We start from the raw sequence: 25,532 nt of genomic DNA on the forward strand, positions 1-25,532 counted from the left end.
CAGCAGCAGACAACAGCAAAGGAAGTATAGCACAGATAATAAAGAGCAACAGCAATAAAAAGAAAGCAGTATTTGTAATAGAGTATGATTAATGAATAATAACAATTAGAAAAAAGGGTAGTAACACTTTACAATAAGGTTACCTTAATTAACGCTAGTTAGTACATTACTAAGCATTTATATATAAACTAATGTGTTAAGTAATGCTGAGTAATGCATACATAATGATAAATAATTATATTATTCAACTTTTAATTTATTAACTAACTTTGAGTAGTAAACATTAATTAACTGCTTATTAATAGGCTACATTAATTAATGTGTTTCCTAACCCTAAGTAATACATAATAATGATTGTTAATATATCTGTAAACAGTTAATTAATGCTTAATAATGTACTAACTAACGTTAATTAAGGGAACCTTATTGTAAAGTGTTACCAAAAGTATTACCTACACCTAAATTTGGACTTTAAGATACGATAAGAATTACTTTATTAACCCCAAAGGAAAGTTCATTTATGGAGGTTTAGTCACTTTATATATTAGGATAAGTAAAACACTACTTTTCTAATTTTTCAGTGTTTTTTTTTTTTTTGATAGTAAGCTTGTATGATGTTATGAATATACCTGCAGTAGCTTTAACTGTGGGCAGGACCAACAGAAAAAACTTTTGTTTTTATTAGACACTTTACAAAATGCCACTGAAACAATCCAACTGTTATTCCCACTACAGGTAATTAGCATAAATGATGACAGTCCAGGAAATAAAGTCAAACAGTTTTATTTTTATGATGTAGCTAAATGAAAGACGCTAGCGTTCAGAGTTTTACTGGGGAAACGTTGGCCAATACATGTAATGAAATGATTTTGCCCAAAAATACAACATCATTTAAAGTTACCTGACACGAAATGTGAACTGCAAATCCAGGAGTCGTTGCCAGGAGCCCAGCCGTTTCTCCGGATTGCAGTGATCCATCTTGGTCTCTTTTCTGGTGCTTTAGGTCGCCGCCCGACATGAGAAATTGTTCCGGGACACAGGAAGAGCAGTGAACTGAGACACTGGGAGCTTCCGCTACAAACAAGCTTAAAACATACTTATTTAATTTTTTTGGGAACAATTTCTCATGTTGGGGCTTCAATACCAGAGGGACATTACAGACGAGCTGTGTGGAGGTATTTGGATGTTTTTTGGTGTGTCTTTTTGGACGAAGAAAGTTGGTATCCATTCACAACCATTATATGGATAAATACTGCTGCGCCGACCCCCCGTAACTCAGAGAAGCCACGGAGGACTCTGAAAATTCTCCCAGAAATTTGAATTTTGGGTGAACTATCCCTTTAACAACTAGAGGAAAAACAACCGATAAACATTCTACAAAGTAAAGTCACACATTGGCAGCAGTGAACAATTTCAGAATAAGACGTTTGAGACATTTTAGTCAAAACTTTGAATTAAAATCTGCCAGGAAATGAATCTCAAAATAAATCCAGTAATAAATGTCGACATGTAAATGTTTGTTTATTAATTCATTTATTTACTGGTTCTTTATTAAATCACATTGTTGTTTATTTCACATCAGATTATTTACATTCATGGATTAAATCAGTTGATTTTTTAAACTCTTCTCAGTGATTCTCATAAACTTCTTCTTGTTTTTCAGGTCCCAGTGATTTTTCTGTTGCCATGACGCTGATGAGTTCATTATTAAACTGTGTTCATCTCTGTCCTGTGAAGACGACGTGAGTGAGAGACAGAGACAGACGTGTAGAGACTGAACTGTCTGTTCAACAGAGAGAAGGTTTCTGTGACAGGAGGAGACTCTGCTTCACTCAACACAGACTCACTGACGAACCAGGACTGGACCTGTAGAGTCCAAACCCAGGATAGAGAGGTTGAGTGAAGGTGGTGTTGAAGGTGTAGAGGTGGATCAGTGAGTCAGAGGAGACTCTGTAGAAGGACAGAGAGCCAGCAGGACAGTCCACATACACTGCTACTCTGTTAGAGACAGAGGAGGAGGAGGAGGAGGAGGAGGAGGAGGAGGAGGAGGAGGAGGAGGAGGAGGAGGAGGAGGAGGAGGAGGAGGTGATACGTGTGTCTCTGCTATTGTGCCAGACACTGTAACCACCATCATAGCAGTCCAGAGTCCAGGACTGATCGTTCACTCCAAACCTACAGTCATCACTGTCTCCTTTCCTGCTGATTCCTCTGTAACTCACTGATATAACAACGTTTCCTCTCCTCTCGACCTCCCAGTAGCAGCGACCAGTCAGACCAGTTGAACACAGCAGCTGATAGTAGTCAAATCTGTCTGGATGATCAGGATATGACTGATCCTCCTCCACCCATGTTGCCTTCCTGTTGTTGTCAGACAGTTTGATCTTTGTGTTCACTGTGTTTGTGTCGATTGTGAGTGGACAGGAATCTGATGGAGAGAACAAGACACAGCTGCAGTTATTGATCATTGATCAGTTATTGACAGTTTGATGAAGACTCATGAGGTCAGTGATGTGACAGTGTGAAGATGGTTGAATGTGCTGCTTTGTTTCCAGTAGGGATGCACATTTTGAATTTCTTTTCTGACCGATAACCGACGCTCGCTAACCGATTATTAACCGTTAACTGATAAGATTACGACGCTCCAATTCTTTTTTTTTTTGCTATTAAAGGGACAGTTCAACATTTTGGCAAATTGGCCCATTGCTATAATCCCTATAGTCATAGCAGTAGGTTTATTACCTTTAATTGCCGGTGCAAGCTATTTTTAGAACGGTGGAGCAGAGCCGTGAGCTGCTCGGGGTTCTACAACAACTCTGTGTGGTAACGTTGTGTTATTATCTCATAGCGTGGTGAATGTGCAGCTCGCAACTTGTCCACCAGAGCATTTTGGAGTTGTTGGATTTTGTATTTGACGAGTTTGATGAGGGAAACAATCTTTGTTTGTTTTTTGGTACTGAGCGGGATTATAGGTTATACTCAGAAGTGATTGATAAAGATATGTACGTACTGATGAATTGATTGAGGGAACCCATGACTGATATTATTATTTTTGATATATTGTTTCTATTTATTTTTTGTCTTGTTCTGTCTTTTTTGTTTGTTTGGCGTGTTTTTTATTTATTTTTATTTTTTTATGGTTGCTGTTGCTAATTTCTTTTTTCTCTTTTGTTTTCTTTTTAAATATTCTAAAATTTTGTTTGTCTACTAATACCACTTGTAAAATGAATTGTCCAAATGGTTACTGAATTAGTATTGTAAAACTGGTTGTGAGGAAATAATTCATAAAAAAATAAAAAATAAAAAAAAAAGATGAGGGAAACCAAGAAATCCCATAATGAGCCTCCGTAGCGTAGCTCTGAGCAGCTCACGGCTCTGCTCTGCCGCTCTAAAAACAGCTTGCACCGACAATTAAAGGTAACGAACCTACTGCTGTGACTATAGGAGTTATGGCAATGGGCCAGTTTGACTAAATGTTGAACTATCCCTTTAAATACACACGTGCGCTGTGACAGCTGATCAGTGCCACATCCACTCTGCTCTGTCTCAGCTGATCTCTCATATGGAGGTTAGATCGTCCAGTGTAGAACTGTTTTAGTTACAAAGTGCAGCCAAACACCAGACTGAAGGAGCAGCAGAGCTCCTCTGTGGAGCTGCAGGAGAGCTGCTTCAGCCTCCTCTTTTATTTAGCTTTTTTCATTGTTTTTCAGCGCCGTTGTTACAGGTGATGCACATCTATGTCTGTGTAGCTACATTTATGGTCTTGTGACACACACAAATATGTGGTCACATGTTTGTGGTTTATATATGTTCAGGAGAACACTGTAATCCAGCTCATGCTGTAAAATTAAGTTCAAGTTTAAAAAGAACTATAATTAGTCAGTGGAGATTCACTGCTTGACCAGACAGTGCCAGTAGGAGGCAGTAGAGCAACATGTAGCCACTCGGGACCTTCCTTGTTGCTCTTGTCGGCTTCCGGGTTACTCTGCGACAGGAGATAAACAGAGCAACAACCTGACATGTTCTGGTCCTGGTTTTTCTTTAAATAGGTTAGTATTGTGCAAAACCACATACACAAGAGTTGTGAAATTGTGTTTTATTGTATTATGATGAAGTCTGAGTGTGATTTGAGAATATCTATCGGTGAATTGTCCCGTTATAGTAGATTGGGGGCCTTGTAGTTTGTATGTGTGACTTCCCTCATGTAAAATGGAAACCAAGAGACTGGCGTTCTGTACACTTGCATATTTTCATGATAGGTAACACTGGAAAAGTTGTTAATAAAGTGTTACTCTGCGACAGGAGATAAACAGAGCAACAACCTGACATGTTCTGGTCCTGGTTTTTCTTTAAATAGATGGGTCCTGTGCGTGGGACCTGCAACAATTTATGGGGGCTCGTCCGGGATTGACGGCACCGGAGCGACAGGGGCCATCAATCCAGTGATTATTGAACCGGTGGACCGCCAGAAACCACATTGTCGGAGCAGAGGGACTTCGCTGTCGGAGCAGAGGGACTTCGCGGGCCCAGGACGTCTGTGTGTAGCCAGAGTGGGAGCGCCGCATTCCCAGCGTTGGACAAGCGTGGACTATGGCTTCTAGCGAGAGAAAAGACCTAGTTTGGTCTATAAAAAAAGGACTACTCCGCCTTTCTGCTGAGCAGATCATCAATGTGGCAGAGAACATCCCACCACAACAACAGCTGGATCCAGATAAGTTGGACATGCAGGATGAAGAAAAATGTTTTGATTACGTATGCTCCTACATGTCCTCCACATCTCTAATGGACTTAGAGGACCAGGGATTGTCCCAGCTACTTAGTTTGAAAGATTTCATCGATGAAATTATTGCAATGCCTACCGCTAATGTTGAAACGGTTGATGATGAGGCAGTGTTTACAGGAGCACATACTCACTCAGGTGTAAATGTTCAAACCACTCCAGCTGATACAAGGAATATTGACAGAGATATTAGCACACTGTTGTATGGGGCCACTGCAAAAATGACAACACCTGAGCACCATCCCAGTAGTGACCATTATGTTCCACTTACCTCACATGTTGGTGCCCAGCAGACAACTGTAGGTGGTTCTAAGCAACCCGGCAACACATATGTCACTGAGTCACCACACCCAAGTTTTGCACACCAGCCTTCACATGTGGGTGATAGCCTGGTAGCTTTCAGAGATTTAGCCTTACTTCACAAAAGAGAGTTCAAAATCTATGGTGGGCAGATAGGTGACACCACAGCAGACATCAGTTACAGTAACATCTGCAAACAAATAGATGAGGGGCTAAAAGAACAGCATACAGAAAGTGAAGTCATTAGAGCAGTGCTACGGATCACCAAGCCAGGTCATTTCAAAGATATGTTGATCAGCAAAGATGAGATGACAGTAGCCGAGCTGAAAAGTTTCCTCTGGTCTCACATGGGGGAGAAGAGCACAACTGAGCTCTTTCAAGAATTGATAACAGGCAAACAACTGGAGCATGAAACACCACAACAGTTCCTGTACAGAATGGTGGGACTGAAACAAAAGGTTATTCTCACCTCAAAGCGGACTGAAACAGAAATCAAGTATGAGGCACAGACAGTACAGAACGTGTTCATGCACACAGTTTATCAGGGACTGAGTGAAAGACATGAGGACATTAGGAGAGAATTAAAGTCACTGCTGTCTGACCCATCTGTTACAGATGAAGCGTTGCTGCGACAGGTCATCAAAACAACCAGTGAGGAGAGTGAAAGGAGACGTCGTCTGGGCCGTAATACACGCACCAAGGTCATCTATGCTCAGAGTGGCCAGGTGAACTCCGACAAGTCATGTGACGACAGAAGTGATCCTCACTCTAAAAACAAGGATGAGGAGGTACAAAAACTGAGTGCACAAGTACAAGCATTAACACAAATGATCGAGTCACTGAAACAATCAAAGACACAGACTGATACCCAACCCCAGCACTCCTCCCAACAGCACTGTCATTGTGTAAGCTCTTCAACAAGACCACCACAGAGAAAGGGGAGAGTACGTGGCTGTCCCTCTTGCAGTGAAAAAAATCTGCCAAACTGCAATCACTGTTTTGCATGTGGTGAAGAAGGACATCGGGCAGTTGGGTGTTTGAAGAGACGTAAGCCGACGGGAAACCAGCAGTGGTCACAGCAGAGGGACGACCTGTGACCAGCATCCATGTCCCATCTCAGGTGAATGGTGACAGCCTAGAGCAGACCACAACCAGCCATCAGCCTGCGGCCATGTCCAACTCCCCGGTCAGCGGTAAAACCACATCTGAAAGAGTAGCACAGTTGATTGGAAAGAAATGTCTATTGAAATGCCACATGAATGGGTATGCAGTTACTGCTCTATTTGACACTGGTGCCCAGGTTAGTCTTATAGACAGAAACTGGAAACAGAAATTCTTACCACACGAAGACATCCATCCTTTAAGTGAGTTAGTGGGAGACTATGACCTCAGTGTTTGTGCTGCTAATGGGGAAACAATACCTTATGATGGGTGGGTGGAAGTAATAGTCAACTTACCTGGCAATGACAACCCAAACAATTCCATTAAAGTCCCATTCCTGGTTAGCCAAGTTAACCTCCTTAGGCCACTGCTGGGATTCAATGTTATTCAGGAGATAATCCTGGGGCATGGAGGTGAACTGGATACATTACCAGCAATATGCCACCTCCTAAAAGGGGCCATGCAGATTGAGCCAGAGAAAGTTGAGGCTGTAGTTAGCTTCATCCAGGCAGAGAAAAGCACAACAAAAGTTGAGCCAGTGACAGTGAAAGTAGGCCGACAAAACATTATTGTTCATGCAGGCCAAATTGCCTACATTAAATGCCCGATCCCTGCTAGTTTTTCTCACCCTCTGGCCCTTTTTGAACTTAGCACTGATGATCCACGGCTAGAACAGTTAGACATGGGTGATGGTCTTGTAGAAGTGAACCACACTGAGAAGCCCTTTGTTGAAATCCCTGTAGGGAACTCAAATAAGCATGATGTGTTTCTGGCTAACTGCACTGCTCTAGGCAGCATACAGCCAATTGACAAAATAATAGGAACAGATGAAAGAACCAGTGTGCAGATAGATGAAATTAGCACATCTAAATCAACAACTGAGAATGACAAAACCAACTCACCTTCACTGTGGCACCCACCAGTTGATATCAGCCATTTGAGTGACGAAGAGCAGGCGATAGTGAAGCAGCTGTTGTATGAGGAGTCCAATGCTTTTGCGCGTGACAGTGATGATATTGGCCGCATTCCAAACCTGCAAATGACAATCACTGTAACCGATGACATCCCCGTGCAGCGTTCATACGCAACCATCCCTAAACCACTTTTTAAGGAAGTGAAAGAATACATTCAGGACTTGCTTGCAAAAAAATGGATCGTCAAATCTAAGTCACCCTATTCGGCTCCGGTGGTGTGTGTGCGAAAAAAAGATGGGACCTTAAGGCTCTGCGTTGACTACAGGCTCTTAAACCGTAAAACTGTGCCAGACAGACACCCACTCCCGCGGATTCAGGATCTTGTGGACACGCTTGGAGGCTATCGCTGGTTCTCTATCTTGGATCAAGGGAAAGCATACCACCAGGGTTACATCTCAGAGGGGTCCAGACATCTGACAGCATTCATCACCCCTTGGGGCCTTTATGAGTGGGTCCGCATCCCTTTCGGCCTCTCAAATGCTCCAGCCGCATTCCAGAGATGCATGGAGGAGGTGCTGGACTCCTTGAGGGATGAATGCTGTATCCCCTACCTGGATGATGTGCTCTGCTACGCAAAATCCTTCGAGGAGCACGTGGACGGATTGAGGCGGGTTCTGAGGGCTCTGCAGCAACATGGCATCAAACTCAGGCCTACCAAATGTGAGTTGTTCAAGGAGGAGGTGCGCTATGTGGGGAGGCTGGTCTCGGCCGATGGAGTGCGGATCGACCCCAAAGATATAGCAGCTGTTCAAGCCCTGAGGGAGAAAAAACCCCAAACTGTAGGAGAAGTCAGAAAGCTGCTAGGGTTTCTAAGCTACTACAGAGCCTATGTTCAGGACTTCGCCAGAATTGCAAAGCCATTGTATGACCTACTACAGCTGAAAGGAAATCACATGGCATCGTCTCAGCTAAAGAGCAACAAGGGGAAAGGAGGGCAACTGCCCTCAAGAGCTCCGATCCAGTGGACCCAGGAACATCAGGGAGTCCTCACGCAGCTCATAAACACCTTGTCCAGCCCACCTGTACTAGCCTACCCCCACTTCAACCTGCCATTTGTGTTACACACAGATGCATCTGCAAAAGGTCTCGGGGCAGTGTTATATCAACGACAGGAGGGGAGTTTGAGGGTCATTGCCTATGGGTCAAGAACGCTATCACCAGCAGAAAAGAATTACCACATGCACTCAGGGAAACTAGAGTTCCTCGCGTTAAAGTGGGCGGTGTGTGAAAAATTTCGCGATTATCTTTTTTATGCCCCTCATTTTACAGTGTACACCGACAACAACCCCCTGACCTATGTAATGAGCACTGCCAAACTGAATGCTGTGGGGCATAGGTGGGTGGGGGAACTGGCAGATTTCAACTTTGAGATCAGATATAGGCCAGGCAGAGTCAACATAGATGCTGACACCCTCTCTAGACTGCCCCTTGATATGTCAGAGTATGTAGCTGCATGCACCGAGGAAGTTCCCAGGGACACAGTTAAAGCAACTTGGGAGGGTAGTGAAGCTGCCAGAGAGGGGGAGGTAGCATATGTGGCGTCTTTAAACTTGTCACGGGACAGCTCAGAGTCTCACACACTTGGGTCTGGGTTCACCATAACTCGAAAAGAGCTTGAGCAAGCCCAGCAGCAAGACGCAGTGATCGGTGAAGTAATTAATTTGAAGAAAACATGCACCAAGTTACCAAACAATCACAGTAGTGTCACTAAAGGGCCAGTGAAAAGGCTCCTGCATGAGTGGGGGAGGCTTCACTTAGAGAATGGACTGCTGTACAGGAAGACAGTACAGAGACGTCAACTCGTCTTACCTGAAAAGTATAGACACATGGCATTGAAGTATCTACATGATGAGATGGGCCACGTAGGAACAGAGAGGGTCCTGTCCTTGGCTCGAGACAGATTCTACTGGCCCTATATGAAGAAAGACATTGAAACTTATGTGACAAGAAAATGCCCGTGTATCAAACAGAAAAAGCCTGTGTCTCATGTAAGGGCTCCTATGCAGTCCATCACTACCACAACACCCCTTGAACTCGTGTCTATTGATTATATGCATCTAGAGCGCAGTGTGGGGGGGTATGAGTACATCTTGGTGGTGGTCGACCATTTCACAAGGTTTGCCCAAGCCTATCCTACCCGGAATAAATCCGGGAGGACAGCGGCGGAAAAACTATTCAGTGACTTCATTCCTCGGTTTGGTTACCCAGGGAAGCTCCATCATGACCAGGGTCGTGAATTTGAAAACAGCCTGTTCAAGACCCTGCAGCAGCTTTCAGGGGTGGGACACTCTAGGACCACACCCTATCATCCCCAGGGTAACCCAGCCGAAAGGTTCAACAGGACCCTCCTCCAGCTACTTCGAACCCTAAAAGAAAAAGAGAAAAGCAGATGGAGAGAGCACTTGCCGCAGGTAATCCATGCATATAACTGCACAAAACACGAAGCCACAGGGTACTCACCATTCTACTTACTCTATGGCCGCCACCCCCGTCTGCCGGTGGACCTCCTGTTTGGACTGACAGGGGAAGAGGAGACCACTACCCCAAAAGGATATGCAGAAAAGTGGGCAGTAAGAATGAAACAGGCTTATCAACTCGCCTCTGAAAACAGCCAGCACTCAAGTGCAAGAGGAAAACAACATTATGACAGACATGTGAAAGGAGTGACTCTCCAGCCAGGCGATCGTGTTTTAGTTCGCAACCTGGGTGAGAGAGGAGGCCCAGGAAAACTAAGATCTTACTGGGAAGACACAGTTTACATTGTCAAAGAGCAGATGAATGGCGGTCCTGTGTATAAGATGTATCCAGAAACTGGTAACAGTAGGAGCCGCACCCTGCACAGAAATTTGTTACATCTGGTGAATGATTTACCAACAGACTTACCTGAAATATCTGGACCTGAGAAAAAAAGAAACCCACCTGTGACCTCACAACCATCCTCACCATCACTAACAGAGAGGAAAAAAAGAAAGGTGAAGTTAGTGCAAGGATATCAGAGTGAGTTCACACACTCTGAATTGTCAGAGTCAGAGGAGGATGAAAACATGAACTATTGGCTTCGGGTACCTGTAAGAAGAGGATCCGTCACAGGAGGACCAAGGAGGCTCACTGAACGGCCAGAGGAAAATGTGACTTATGCTCAGTTCCAGCAAAGTGAACCAGAGGAAACATTACTGGACATTGTTGAACATGACAGGGTAAATGGGACTGCTTGTGGCCCAGGCTTATTTGGTGATGGGGAGGGATTAGAGGAAACACAGTCAGTAGAAGAGTACAGGCCTGCACTGTGTCAGTCACCTGACAATCACTCAGGGTCTATGCCTGCGCCTGTAACCTCTGAGACCAACCACACTCCATCAGACCATCAGTTGAGGTCTTTGCAGTCAGCTAGTAGTCAGTCAGTAGGCAACAGTCCCGTACTTAGGAAATCCACTCGGGAGAGGAGACCTACACAGATCTTAACTTATGAGACACTGGGTGACCCTTCTTACCAGGCAAAAAGTACAGTTAACGCTGTAGAGGCTCATGGGGTGGGACATATACCAGTCTGGGCAATGCAACATGAGATCCAGCAACACCACATGTCATATCAACCAACTTACCTTGCCATGCCATACCAGTTTTTGCCATGTACATCCCTTGTGCCTTATGTCACTCATGTACCAGTGTACTGAACAGGATGGGAGATCTGTTGTTCATTTGTAAATAAGTTAATGGTGTTTGAAAATTTATATGGTTTATGTAATTTGTGTGAAATGCCAGGAGTCATTTTTTTCTTGGTGAGGGAGTGTGTGACACACACAAATATGTGGTCACATGTTTGTGGTTTATATATGTTCAGGAGAACACTGTAATCCAGCTCATGCTGTAAAATTAAGTTCAAGTTTAAAAAGAACTATAATTAGTCAGTGGAGATTCACTGCTTGACCAGACAGTGCCAGTAGGAGGCAGTAGAGCAACATGTAGCCACTCGGGACCTTCCTTGTTGCTCTTGTCGGCTTCCGGGTTACTCTGCGACAGGAGATAAACAGAGCAACAACCTGACATGTTCTGGTCCTGGTTTTTCTTTAAATAGGTTAGTATTGTGCAAAACCACATACACAAGAGTTGTGAAATTGTGTTTTATTGTATTATGATGAAGTCTGAGTGTGATTTGAGAATATCTATCGGTGAATTGTCCCGTTATAGTAGATTGGGGGCCTTGTAGTTTGTATGTGTGACTTCCCTCATGTAAAATGGAAACCAAGAGACTGGCGTTCTGTACACTTGCATATTTTCATGATAGGTAACACTGGAAAAGTTGTTAATAAAGTGTTACTCTGCGACAGGAGATAAACAGAGCAACAACCTGACATGTTCTGGTCCTGGTTTTTCTTTAAATAGATGGGTCCTGTGCGTGGGACCTGCAACAGTCTGATCTTCCTTCACGGGGGCTGCTGCACATACTGTCAGTCCTCCTGTGGAACTTTTTACCGTGAGATATGACTGAAGGCACGTGGAAATCTGCACGTGTCGACACGCCCCCATGAGTTGACGACATAAGGAGATAATAAATAAATAATGGATGGTATTAATCGGTCAAAGTTCTTGTTATCGGTTAACGGTTAAACGGTTCAACATGTGCATCCCTCGTTTCCATGAATCAAAGTAAAAACAGACTTACACTTCCTCAGACCTGGTGTCAACCATGGGACTCCAGCAGGCTCCACCCTGAAAGGAGGAGGGGGGTCAGAGCAGCACCTTCTCTGTCAGCATGCACACATGGACATTACATGGCTCTCACACACACACTGTTTTATCACTGTGTTCACATGGAGGCTGGTATGTCTGGATGAACACTGAGCACAGAGAAGAAGGAGCTGGAGTCTTTATCTAGTGATGATACAGAGCAGGAGGAGACCAGGAGGAAACACTTCATCATGTCTTTTCTCCATCTGATGTCACTGCAGTGTGAGACACACACTTTCACTCTCTGACTCTCAAGCTGCACAAACACACGTCACAGCAAAGAAGATGAAGACACAACAGGTGGAGCTGACCAGCCCAGATATCCCACAATGCACCAGGAAAGAAGAAGAGTGCAGCTGTGAAGAGTGGATGCACTGCAAAAACTCTACATCTTTCCAAGAATATTTTTCTTATTTCTTGTCAAAATGTCTAATTTTTAGTCAAAACTAATCTCTTTCCACTTTAAATAAGACTCATCATCTAAAATCAACTTGTTTTTAGATCATTTTCACTTGTTTCAAACAACTTTTCACTGAAATAAGTAGAAAAATCTGCCAGTGAAAGCAAGTTTTTTGTGCTTGTAATAAGAAAGAAAAACCTGATCCACTGTCAGATTTTTCTACTTATTTAAAGTGGAAAATTTGCTTGAAAAAATTAAAAAGTGTCTAAAAACAAGCTGCTTTTTAAATGTGATGAGTCTTATTTTAAGTATAATTAGATTTATTTTGACTAGAAATGACATTTTGACTAGAAATAAGACAAATATTCTTGGTAAGATTTTGAATTTTTGCAGTGTGGTTTCAGTGTTTGATGAGGAAGGAAACACACTCAACACGTTTGTTAGAGCTCAGTGAAACACACAGTGAGTTTAGTGAGAAACACTGAGTGTGAACACAACTTGTGTTTGTCTGAAGAAAACTCCCCAGGAAGCTGAAGAATGAGGCTGTGAGCAGGTTTCCACAGGAGCCACAGCAGCAGTGAGTGGATGAAGGAGCTCTAATAGAAACCATCTGATCACAGTGACAGGACGGATCAGGATCTCATGATCAATGACTCTGTTCTTCTCTGCTCTTCACACAGATCAGCTGCAACACACTGACTCACTGAGATCAGTCACATCATGTGGAATAAAGCAGCCGTCCTCAGGACCAGTCCTGAGCTCCATCAAACCTGTCCACACATTTTGACTGGACTTGAAGTCAGAGTCCAGAGGAAGCAGAGAAACTGTAGAGCAGAGAGAAGCAGGCTCAGCTCAGAGCACATGGACTCAGACAGGAAGTGAAGCTCCAGCTGCTGGAGACTTTCATTAAGGAGCCACTTTGTGGCTTCATCTGATCTGGAGTCAGCACACACACAGTCTGAAAACAGCTGTTTGATCACACACACATTCAGCCACAAACACTGATTATTACACTGTTCACTACACTCACTGTCTTCTGATTGACAGCTCCAGGCCTCTGGACAGTGAGGACATCTGGATGTCACACTGTGATTGACTGTCTCCTCAACACAACAACACATCTCATCAGGACAAGACCAGGATCTCAGAGAGACTGAGCTGATTATTGATCATCAATATCTGACCAGACAGAGACCTGATGGTGCCGCCTGGTTTCTGTCTCTTATTTCCTCCTTGGTTGGAGACGCTGGGAGACGAATGTCTCTGAGCAGTGGACATGCTTTGATTCTTGTTGCTGTGTTGTTGTTAGTGTGTCCACACTCAACAGGTGTCTACAGTCTCTGGGACTGTTCAGGTCAAACACTCTGTTGGTTCAGGAGCAGTTCAACCAGCTGCAGCTGAAATGTTTCCTGATACACTCTGAAATAAAGTCTGATCCAAACATCTGGAGAGACTCAGAGCACAGCTAATAATATGCTTTGTTATATTACTCAGAGGCTGTTTGAAATCAGAGAGGGGATTAGGCGTTTTCAAAAAACCTCAAATAAGAACTCATATTAAACAGCCATGTGTTTCTGTTAGAGGTGTTAACCTGTGGAATAACTGTGATGATGAATTAAGAATGAGAGAATGTACTTCGATTTCCTCTTTCAAAAATATGTTTAAAACCGAAGTACTAAAAGAATATACAAATTTGTTGTGAAAGCTGAATGGTTGTTTGATCTGAATTCTTATGGTATAACTCAAACCAGGTACAGTAGTCTAAAAGTTGCCTTGTTGAATTTGGTTTTGGTTTGATTGTTTTTTTGTTTTGTTTTTTTCTCTCTCTTTATCTCTTTTCTCATTCGTTTTGGTAAAAAGGGTAGGCATATAAGCATGAGCTTCAGCCTTTTCGATTAGCATTCCTCATTGTATTTTGTATTTGTGTGTATTAAGTGAATTCCATCTGTTGAAAAGAGGGGGAGATAAGATGCCAATCAAATAAACTAAACTAAACTGAACTGAGCTGCCAACAGCTTTTTTCATCACTGACATCTCTTCTCCTGAATATGACACAGTGAGTCATGATGGGACACTGAAGTCATCATGAGGAGAAACTCCTGATCCCAGTAGTTCATCACTATGACTAGAGTTGAGCCGGATACTCGCTGAAACGAGTATCCGGTACGGATAAAGCACTTTTGCCGAGTACGAATATTAAACAAGTAATACGAGTCGATATCTGTGCTCGGAAAAAAAAAAAAGATTGAATGAATATCCTCATTGGATAGCTGACTGTGTCAGCGTTCTGTGATAGGCTACAGCCCCTCCCCTATACACATCCAGGTGTGTGTCCCGCTCTGATCACTCACACACAGAACAGCTGACAGCTGTCTGTCTCTCCCTCAGTCACTCAGGTTTGTGGGTCTTTACCCTTAATGTGTGACTGATGAAAGCTGCACAGCTCATGTTTGAAACACTCTGAGACTTTGGCTTCAGTATAAACTGTGTTGGGACGAGTCAGACTGTGACAGAGGACGTCAGTGGAGTGGGCGGAGCTTCACTGTGGCCTACACCACCTCTGCATATGGTCTGAGTGATGGGATCTGGTGTCATCAATGCATGGATCACCTGAGACAGATGTTCATACCAGGTGTGACCAGGTGTGAACGGGGCCATAGAAAATGTTCCAGCTCCTCCTCCTCTATCAGACAGTGTGTGTGGCTGCAGCAGCCTCTCCATACCTGAGAGAGTCCAGTCTCCAGTCTGGATCCTCCAGTCCAGCAGACAGCAGCTTCACTCCTGAGGCTCCTGGATGGTTGTAGCTCAGGTCCAGCTCTCTCAGATGGGAGGGGTTGGAGCTCAGAGCTGAGGCCAAAGACGCACAGCCTTCCTCTGTGACCAGACATCCTGACAGTCTGAACACACACAACAACACACAGGAACCCTCTGTCAACACCTGCTGCTGTGTTCAAGTGGCATCAGATAAACACCTGGATGGATCCTCACCTGAGAGTCTCCAGTCTACTGTGTGGACTCTCCAGTCCACCAGACAGCAGCTTCACTCCTGAGTCCTGCAGGTCGTTGTTACTCAGGTCCAGAGTCTCCAGTCTACAGTGTGGACTCTCCAGTCCACCAGACAGCAGCTTCACTCCTGAGTCCTGCAAGTTGTTGTTACCCAGGTCCAGGTGTCTCAGACTAGAGGACTGGGAGCTGAGGACTGAGGACAGAGCTTCACAGCTTCTCTCTGAGAGGTTACAGCTCCTCAGTCTGAAGAGATGATCATGAGGAGTTAAAGAAGAAAGGAGTTTATTATCTGTCCTGTTGAAAAGACAGAAGGGTTTTTATCTAATGATGAATAAATCCAACTATCTCTACTTACAGAGCTTTGTTAGAGGCTTTGACCACTGGCAGCAGCCTCAGAAGAGCCTCCTCTGAAGCAGAGTATTTCTTCAGGTCAAACTCGTCCAGATCTTCTTCTGATGACAGTAAGATGAAGCCCAGAGCCGACCATTGAGCAGGAGACAGTTCATCTGTGGAGAGACTTCCGTATCTCAGGGACTGTTGGATCTCCTCCACTAGAGAACTATCATTCAGTTCATTCAGACAGTGGAACAGGTTGATGCTTTTCTCTGCAGAGGGAGTCTCTTCAATCTTCTTCTTGATGTATTGGACTGTTTCCTGATTTGACCGTGACTCACTTCCTGTCTGTGTCATCAGACCTCGTAGGAGAGTCTGATTGGTCTTCAGTGAAAGACCCAGGAGGAAGCGGAGGAACAAGTCCAGGTGTCCATTTGGACTCTGTAAGGCCTCGTCCACAGCACTCTGGTAGAAGATTGTCTCTGCAGATTTGACTCCTGTTGTTTCAGTCTTCTTGGAGGTTGTTTGTTGTTGTGACATCAGATTGAGTCCAGAGTTGATGAAGGTCAGATGGACATGAAGAGCAGCCAGAAACTCCTGAACACTCAGATGGACGAAGCAGAACACCTTGTCCTGGTACAGGCCGCTCTCCTCTTTAAAGATCTGTGTGAACACTCCTGAGTACACTGAGGCTGCTCTGATATCGATGCCACACTCTGTCAGGTCTGATTCATAGAAGATCAGGTTTCCTTTCTGCAGCTGCTCAAAAGCCAGTTTTCCCAGAGACTCAATCATCTCCCTGCTCTCTGGACTCCAGTGTGGATCTGTCTCAGCTCCTCCATCATACTTGACCTTCTTCAGTTTCAGATGAACCACCAGGAAGTGGATGTACATCTCAGTCAGGGTCTTGGGCAGCTCTCCTCTCCTTCTGGTCTTCAACAGCTCCTCCAGAACTGTAGCAGTGATCCAGCAGAAGACTGGGATGTGGCACATGATGTGGAGGCTTCGTGAGGTCTTGATGTGGGAGATGATCTTTCTGGCCTGCTCCTCATCTCTGAACCTCTTCTTGAAGTACTCCTCCTTCATTGGGTCAGTGAACCCTCTGACTTCTGTCACCGTGTCAACACACTCAGGAGGGATCTGATTGGCTGCTGCAGGTCGTGTGGTTATCCAGAGGCGAGCAGAGGGAAGCAGTTTCCCCCTGATGAGGTTGGTCAGCAGCACGTTGACTGAGGTGGACTCTGTCACATCAGTCAGGGTCTCAGTGTTGTGGAAGTCCAGAGGAAGTCGACACTCGTCCAGACCGTCAAAGATGAAGACCACCTGGAACTGATCAAATCTGCAGATTCCTGCTTCTTTGGTTTCAGAGAAGAAGTGATGAACAAGTTCCACCAAGCTGAACTTTTCCTCTTTCAGCACATTCAGCTCTCTGAAGGTGAAGGGAAATGTGAAGTGTATGTCCTGGTTGGTTTTGCCTTCAGCCCAGTCCAGAGTGAACTTCTGTGTAAAGACTGTTTTCCCAATGCCAGCCACTCCCTTTGTCATCACTCTTCTGATTGGTCGGTCTCTTCCAGGTGGAGCTTTAAAGATGTCTTCTTGTCTGATGGTTGTTTCTGCTCTGTCTGGTTTCCTGGACGCTGTTTCAATCTGTCTGACCTCATGTTCATCATTGACCCCTCCAGCCCCTCCCTCTGTGATGTAGAGCTCTGTGTAGATCTGGTTCAGAAGGGTTTGGTGTCCTGCTTTAGCGATGCCCTCAAACACACACTGGAACTTCTTCCTCAGGGCAGATTTGAGTTTACGTCCACAAACTGGACCAGGAGCAAAATATTCTGAATGAAAACACAAGAAATTAGATCAATAAGACAATATAACATTTTAATTCCTCTAAACAACGACTATATGAACATGTTTCCCTCCATGTGTTGATGTCAGTGAACGTCTCATTTGTCCATCATGTTGAATCTTTAGAGAAATCCTCTTACTGCTCTGCAGACGCTCAGCCAGCTCCTCCTGCTTCATCCTCCTCAGGAAGTTCACTGTGATCTTCACTAATGCCGCTCTGCTGCTCCTCCTCTGCTCTTCATCCTCACCGTCCAACACCTCCTCATCCTCCCTCTGACTCCCTGAGCATTCTGGGTAATCTGGACTCAGAGCCTTGTGGATCTTCTTCAGCTCGTTCTTGACAAAAGTGACCATGTTCTCCTCCAGCAGCTGGAACAGAAACTCTATGAGTGACAGCATCAAACTAAAACCATGGAGCCAAACATCAGATCCATGTTGGACAGACTGACAATCCACTGGTGTCAAAGTGCAGCATGGAGATGATGGTGAACACAACAGATGTAACAGCAGCTGTTGGACATGTCCTCACCTTAAATATGGAGTCCAGGTGTGTTTGATGCTGCTGGGCAGACTGACCACTGGGAACCTCTGAGCTCTCCTGGTCCACTCTGTGGAGGAATCAGTGTCAAGTCAACATCAGGACAGAGAGATAATACAAGATGGACTTTATATGTCCCCTGAGGACGTTCACAACAGACAGAGACACTTTGGTTTCAGACCTGGTCCAACAACACGTCGTACAAACTGGTTCTTTTCTACAATAACCTGAGTCTGACTGTCAGTTACAGCTTACATCTGATCAGTTGGTCCACGTCCTTCTTTAAAGGTAATGAACCGTTCATTTGACCGGTTGCTCTTTAAAGACAGACAGCTGGGTTCAGAAGAGTCTGGTCTCTGCCGCTGGATCCTGAAACAACAACACAACTCATGTTTAACAGTTTTAGGTTTTAAAAAGAATTCTCTGCAAAGTTATTTTAAGGGTTACAAATGTGAATGAGTTCCTTTTCCTACATTTTGCAACAATGGGCCTCATTCACCAATATCTCTTTAAGTTCATTCATCTTCTATCCAGCTCATCCTCACTGGGTGGAGGGTGAGCTGGAGCCTTTCTCAGCTGACTTTGGGCAGGAGGCGGGGTTCACCCTGGACAGGTCACCAGTCTATCACAGGGCCAACATACTGTATACACACACACATTCACACCTATGGGTGATTTAGAGTCAGCAGTTCACCTGCATGTCTTTGGTCTGTGGGAGGAAGCTGGAGAGAACCCACACATGCACGGGGAGAACATGCAAACTCTACGTCAGATTCATGAACGTGTTGTTAAATCAAGAATGCCAGAGAAGGTGAGTTGAGAAGGAAAGTTAAAATGTCCAAACAAAAATCTACAGGGAGCGTCGGACTCCAAACATAAAAAGAACTTTAGTGCTGAAGTGGAGCGACTGCTGCAGGAAGTGAACAAAAAGCAGCTGTTATATTTAGCAGCGTCAGCAGTGGATGCAATAACAGAAAAAAAGATGCATGGGATGCTGTCAGTCATTCACTGAACGTGTGTCTGAGTTATAACTCAGCTTTTAATGAGAATCATTGAAATGTGACTCCACAGGAAGAACGTTCAACAGAAACTCAAAACCTTTGAAATGTAGTTTTGTCTCTTACATCTGATCAGCTGATCCTCGTCCTCCTTTAAAGTTAACGAGCCAGCCCTTTGAGTGGTTGCTCTTTAAAGACAGACAGCTGGGTTCAGGAGAGTCTGGTCTCTGCTGCTGGATCCTGAAACAACAACACAACTGATAAATGTGCATGTTGGAGAAAAACTGATGAGAAATATCTTCAGTCTTTTAATAAACACAACAACTGACTTCTAGAGAGAAAAGTCTTTCTGATTGTTTTAAATTCTGACCCTTCAAATAAATATCGTATCTTGTTAAACTGATGACGACCAATGGACTCATCGCTGGATCCAGGTCCAGGTCCAGGTCCAGGTCCAGGTCCAGGTCCAGGTCCAGGTCCAGGTCCAGGTCCAGGTCCAGGTCCAGGTCCAGACTGTGGCTTGTGCTGCTGCTTCGGCCTTGAACACAACACACACAGAGCTTTGAGTGTGAATAATGATGGAGCAGCGATCTGAGTCATGGACAGTTAGAGATGCTCATCTGACCTTTGACCTGTGGTCTGGCTCTTGGTTTTAGAGGGAGGGGCTCCCTCCTCTCTGTCCTCACACTGATCCATGCTGCTGAGCTCACATCCACATCAGCTCACACACACTTTGTAGCTTCACCTGCAGAGGAAACACACATCATTCATCTGCACAGCAGCTCACATGTCCATCATGTCTCCAGCTGCTCCTCCACTGATTGGCTCTTCTCCTCTGCTTCATATCAGTGTCAGCTGAATGCAGTCACACAGCAGTGAGGAAGAGGAAGCTGCCATCAGCTGCTCTACTTCTACTATCAGTCCACTAGATGGCGTCATGGAGCTGCAGCCCAGCAACATGATCCATGGACCACTGTTTCCATCCACTGACACACACAAGGACTGAGATCCACTGAGTTGATGTGACACAGTCTCTGTGTGGACAGCGTCCCTGTAGAAAACCACTGGACCAAACAAGCTACACACACAACAACTGGGCCTCCACTTATTTCACCTCACAGCTCCACTATCACAACATTCACTCATTTCACTCACAGTGGAAATTCAAAGAGAGAAAAACACTCTCCAGCTGACACTGACACTTATTGTCTCTGTCCATCCATTCATCGTCTGCTCCATCAAATGTCACAAAATACAGACAAATGATGCGTTCAAGTTCCTGTCAGTCCTCAGTCTGAGGTAACGTCTTCAAATGTCTCGTTTTGTCACAGCAACAATCAAAGAGACAAAAATATTCAGTTTACAGTCAAATCAAACAGAGAAAATAAGGAAATCTTCAGTTTTTGAGGCTGAAAATTGAAAATTTCTGCTTGAAAAATGTTGATTGAACAACTGTTGCAGCTCTAAAACATTCTCCACAACAATATTAATGATTTCTGTCCAATAATCAATAACCCAGAGTGTTAGCTGTGTGTAACCACAGACATGAATGGTGAGGACACAGAGACAGTGTCCAGCTGCTCCTCTTCTAATAGATTTAAATGAGTCAGTGAGCTGATGGAACCTACAGAGTCACAGGACAAACATGCTGTGGTTTCATCTTTAATCATGTGTTTCTGAGCTCATCAGGTGTTTTTAATCTACAACCTGCAGCTGCAAAGTGACCAGTAGCTTCACCTGTCAGGTACACGAGCTGCAGTACAAGCTGGTAGTAGCACAACAAGGAAATACTCAAGGAGAGTACAAGTACCTCACAACTGTACTGCACTAAATGTACTCAGTTACTGTGAAGAACCTGATGCTGAACATTGATCAACACTGGAAAATCAATCATCAATAAAGAAACTGTCAGTATTGATCAGTGATATAGGCAGTAACAGCTTCTGCTCTTATTCCAGCGCTTCTACCCACAACATCCACACAACATGGAGGACACGGTTCTACCCACAACATCCACACAACATGGAGGACACGGTTCTACCCACAACATCCACACAACATGGAGGACACGGTTCTACCCACAACATCCACACAACATGGAGGACACGGTTCTACCCACAACATCCACACAACATGGAGGACACGGTTCTACCCACAACATCCACACAACATGGAGGACACGGTTCTACCCACAACATCCACACAACATGGAGGACACGGTTCTACCCACAACATCCACACAACATGGAGTAATTATAATAACATTATAACATTATAATAACACAACAACAACACAACGACAAGTTGAAGGGCAGAGAACTCAGGTAACGACAGGTGTTAACGAGGAAAACATTCAGACTGTTCACCTTACCTTCACACGGGGAAATAAACTGCGACACAACCGCTGGGTCAAAGGTCAACTTTAACACTTTGAACTGTGACTGTTCATCATGATGTTATCTTATCTGGATTAATTACCTGCTGCTTCTTTGCACTTTGCTCCAAGAAATAAAATCCAAAGTGAACAAAGAACATTTATCACACACACAACATTAACATAAAGGTGAACTGAACCAGACACTATGACAATTATCTGTCACTGACATGAAACACTCAGTGGAGAACTTTGAATGAATCAGGTGATAATTATTATTATAAACAGTTGTTGGTAGTCTAACAGCTAGAATAGTGCTGTGATGTCACTTATGGTCCAGCAGGGGGTTTAATACAAGTAGATCCATCAGGAGGAAACCACTGGAGTGAAATAGAGAGCCTCAGCGGAAGCAGAAAGTAACGTTGCCATGGGATCTCAATTCGTAAAAACCTCCATGTAAGTGAACGGGAATCAAAGTTTTATTTCGTGATCCGATTGAATTGTGTCATGAGGAAAAAATATGACCTCTACCTGTTTAAAACATCACGTTTCATGAAGAGAAATCAGCAGTTTGTTGTAAAACTATTGTAAAGTAAAACTCAGAAGAATCCGTAACCATAGAGACTCCAGGTGGCGTAGTGACGTCACCATGGCGACCACATGGCGTCCTTCCTTTCCCGTGTCAGTTGGTGACATATTTTTAGTGGGACACCAGATCTGTAGTCCGTAGAGCGTCTTCACACTAAATACATTCTTCTGTTGCCGTTTTACGACAAACTGCTGATTTTTTTGGCATGAAACTTGATGTTTTAAGTAGGTTAAGGTCAGATATTTTTCTCATGACACAATCACGAAATAAAACTTTGACTCCTGTTCACCTACATGGAGATTTTTTCCAAATTGAGATCCCACGGTGAGCTTCACTTCCGCTTCCGCTGAGGCTCTCTATCACCAAGTCTGACTGATCTCCAAGGTTTCAGAGAGATGGAGAGTGTGTGAGCGATGGAAACTCCACATACACACAGCAAGAGATGAAGTGAAGACAAACCACACAAGCTGGGTTTCCATCCAAGTCGTATCGAATTTAAAAGCGGATTTTGTGAAAATGCGCAAAAAGCAAATGCGAATTTATGACCGTTTCCATCCGTTATTGTTTTGCGATTATTGGGAGAGGAGGAGTGGTGCACCGTGAGATTACGTCATAAGAGAGCGTGAATGTATCCAACAGTTGACACTCAGCTGACACTCAGCATCATGGACAATTTACGTACTTTCCGGACTATAGACGCACCTGTATAATCCGCACCAGCTACATTTTAAAAGAAAATACATATCTAGGCCGCACTTGAATATAAGCCTCAGGTTTTCATGTTGTAACATGAGATAAAACACAGAAAGACAGTAGGAACTGTGACAGTCTGTTCTGGTTACGCTCCTCTCCTCCATGTGCATCTGTTTACATACGAAGCCGGTGAAAAATCAATAAGTTACATAACGATGTTACGGCGTCTGTTTGTGTAGTGTTAACCGTCATAAACAAAAGATTACGGGTTACAGAGCGTTTGTGTCGCGGGGTGCAGAGACGAGAGCTGGGAGACCGGGGCGTCGCTGGGTGAAGTCCAGCAGCTTCACCCACAAACTCTGGCTCCATTCGCATCATCTGTTTCCATCACAAAAAGTCGCATTTCCTTTAATCGATACACTGACAAATCCCCCCCCTCCAAGCGTATAAACTTTTATGCGTATTTACTGCCTTTATTTGAATTTCTGGCGTTTCCATTCAAGTATTTATTCGCAATTTTTGAAAATGCGAATAAAAAAAGGTGGATGGAAACACAACTAGAGTCAGATCTGAGCTCTCATAGAAGAACCTCAGAGAGGTACGGAAGAATTAATCTAGCGCTTCTACCCACAACATCCACACAACATGACGGACACGGTTCTACCCACAACATCCACACAACATGGAGGACACGGTTCTACCGACAACATCCACACAACATGGAGGACACGGTTCTACCCACAACATCCACACAACATGGAGGACACGGTTCTGTCGGTCCAGACTTTACAGCTACAGCTCTGACTCAGCTACAGTCACATTATAACAACACAACAACAACAACACAACAACAACAACACAACGACAAGTTGAAGGGCAGAGAACTCAGGTAACGACAGGTGTTAACGAGGAAAACATTCAGACTGTTCACCTTACCTTCACACGGGGAAATAAACTGCCACACAACCGCTGGGTCAAAGGTCAACTTCAACACTTTGAACTGTGACTCACCTGTTGGACGTGACGCTGTTCTCTTCCCTGGAATAATTAACCTGCTTCGTTGGACTTTGCTCCAAGAAATAAAATCCAAAGTGAACAAAGAACATTTATCACACACACAACATTAACATGAAGGTGAACTGAACCAGACACTATGACAATTATCTGTCACTGACATGAAACACTCAGTGGAGAACTTTGAATGAATCAGGTGATAATTATTATTATAAACAGTTATTGGTAGTCTAACAGCTAGAATAGTGCTGTGATGTCACTTATGGTCCAGCAGGGGGTTTAATACAAGTAGATCCATCAGGAGGAAACCACTGGAGTGAAATAGAGAGCCTCAGTGGAAGCAGAAAGTAACGTTGCCATGGGAACTCAATTCGTAAAAAACCTCCATGTAAGTGAACGGGAGTCAAAGTTTTATTTCGTGATCCGATTGAATTGCGCCATGAGAAAAAAATACGACCTCTACCTGTTTAAAACATCACGTTTCATGAAGAGAAATCAGCAGTTTGTTGTAAAACTATTGTAAAATAAAACTCCTTAGAATCCGTAACCATAGAGACTCCAGCTGGCGTAGTGACGTCACCATGGCGACCACATGGCGTCCTTCCTTTCCCGTGTCAGTTGGTGACGTATTTTTAGTGGGACACCAGATCTGTAGTCCGTAGAGCATCTTCACACTAAATACATTCTTCTGTTGCCGTTTTACGACAAACTGCTGATTTTTTTGGCATGAAATGTGATGTTTTAAGTAGGTTAAGGTCATATATTTTTCCCATGACACAATCACGAAATAAAATTTTTTGACTGAGGATTTTTTCCAAATTGAGGTCCCATGGCGAGCTTCACTTCACTTCACTTCCGCTGAGGCTCTCTATAACCAAGTCTGACTGATCTCCAAGGTTTCAGAGAGATGGAGAATGTGTGAGCGATGGAAACTCCACATACACACAGCAAGAGATGAAGTGAAGACATAAACCACAGAGTCAGATCTGAGCTCTCATAGAAGAACCTCAGAGAGGCAAGGAAGAGTTAATCCACCTTTATTTTGAAAGGTGAAACTTCCTCCAGATGGAGTCCACGGCGTTGAAGAGGCACGTATAATAGCAGACTGTTTAGACGGGGAGAGGAGGTGAGACTTAATACTGGACCCGGTGAGGTGGTTGGGTGTCCGGTAAGCTAGCTGGTTGTCAGCTGTCAGGGGTTTCCCCACGCTGTCAGACGCAGTTGGATCAAAGTGTGGGACAAAGTGCAGCTTAAAAACAGGATTCAGTGACTAGAAATCCTATGAGCGATTAAAAACAACTAGAGGAGGTAAGCAACTATAAAACAGAGTAAAAAGCGTTTGTATTTTGTTTGTTTTTCAAGTCGCAGGGGGAGAGCTCAGTTGTCAGTGCAAAAAACTCAAAATCTTTCCAAGAATATTTGTCTTATTACTTGTCAAAATGTCTCATTTCTAGTCAAAACTAATCTCTTTCCACTTAAAACAAGACTCATCATCTAAAAAAATAACTTGTTTTTAGATCATTTTCATTTGTTTCAAACAATTTGTCACTTGAAATAAGAAGAAAAATCTGCCAGTGAAAGCAAGTTTTTTGTGCCACTTTCAGATTTTTCTACTTATTTCAAGTGAAAATCTGCTTGAAAGATGTAAAAAGTGTCTAAAAACAAGTTGCTTTTTAATACGATGAGTCTTATTTTAAGTATGATGAGATTAGTTTTGACTAGAAACAAGACACATATTCTTGGTGAGATGTTGAGTTTTTGCAGTGAGTCACTGACGCCATCTTGCTACCTGTCTGTCATAC

The 25,532-nt window shown here is 43.9% G+C and overlaps 2 protein-coding genes across 2 annotated transcripts in view; both read right to left on the bottom strand.

The window, feature by feature from the left end:
- LOC146965678 (protein NLRC3-like) overlaps positions 1–25,532 on the bottom strand; it is a 197,640-nt gene that overhangs the window by 105,861 nt on the left and 66,247 nt on the right. The window lies entirely within an intron of this gene.
- On the bottom strand, positions 1,777–25,511 carry LOC146965682 (protein NLRC3-like). Its single transcript, XM_085766386.1, has 8 exons — positions 25,507–25,511; positions 18,054–18,132; positions 17,665–17,893; positions 15,702–17,511; positions 15,420–15,589; positions 15,064–15,241; positions 11,876–11,922; positions 1,777–2,425 (listed from the first exon to the last, which is right to left on the bottom strand). Exons 1-8 carry the CDS (start codon positions 25,509–25,511, stop codon positions 1,833–1,835), a joined length of 3,111 nt encoding a protein of 1,036 aa, XP_085622512.1. The 3' UTR covers positions 1,777–1,832.

This window comes from Trachurus japonicus, chromosome 21, assembly GCF_045865225.1.
Source record: "Trachurus japonicus isolate A0001 chromosome 21, Traja_1.0".
Classification (NCBI taxonomy): Eukaryota; Metazoa; Chordata; class Actinopteri; order Carangiformes; family Carangidae; genus Trachurus; species Trachurus japonicus.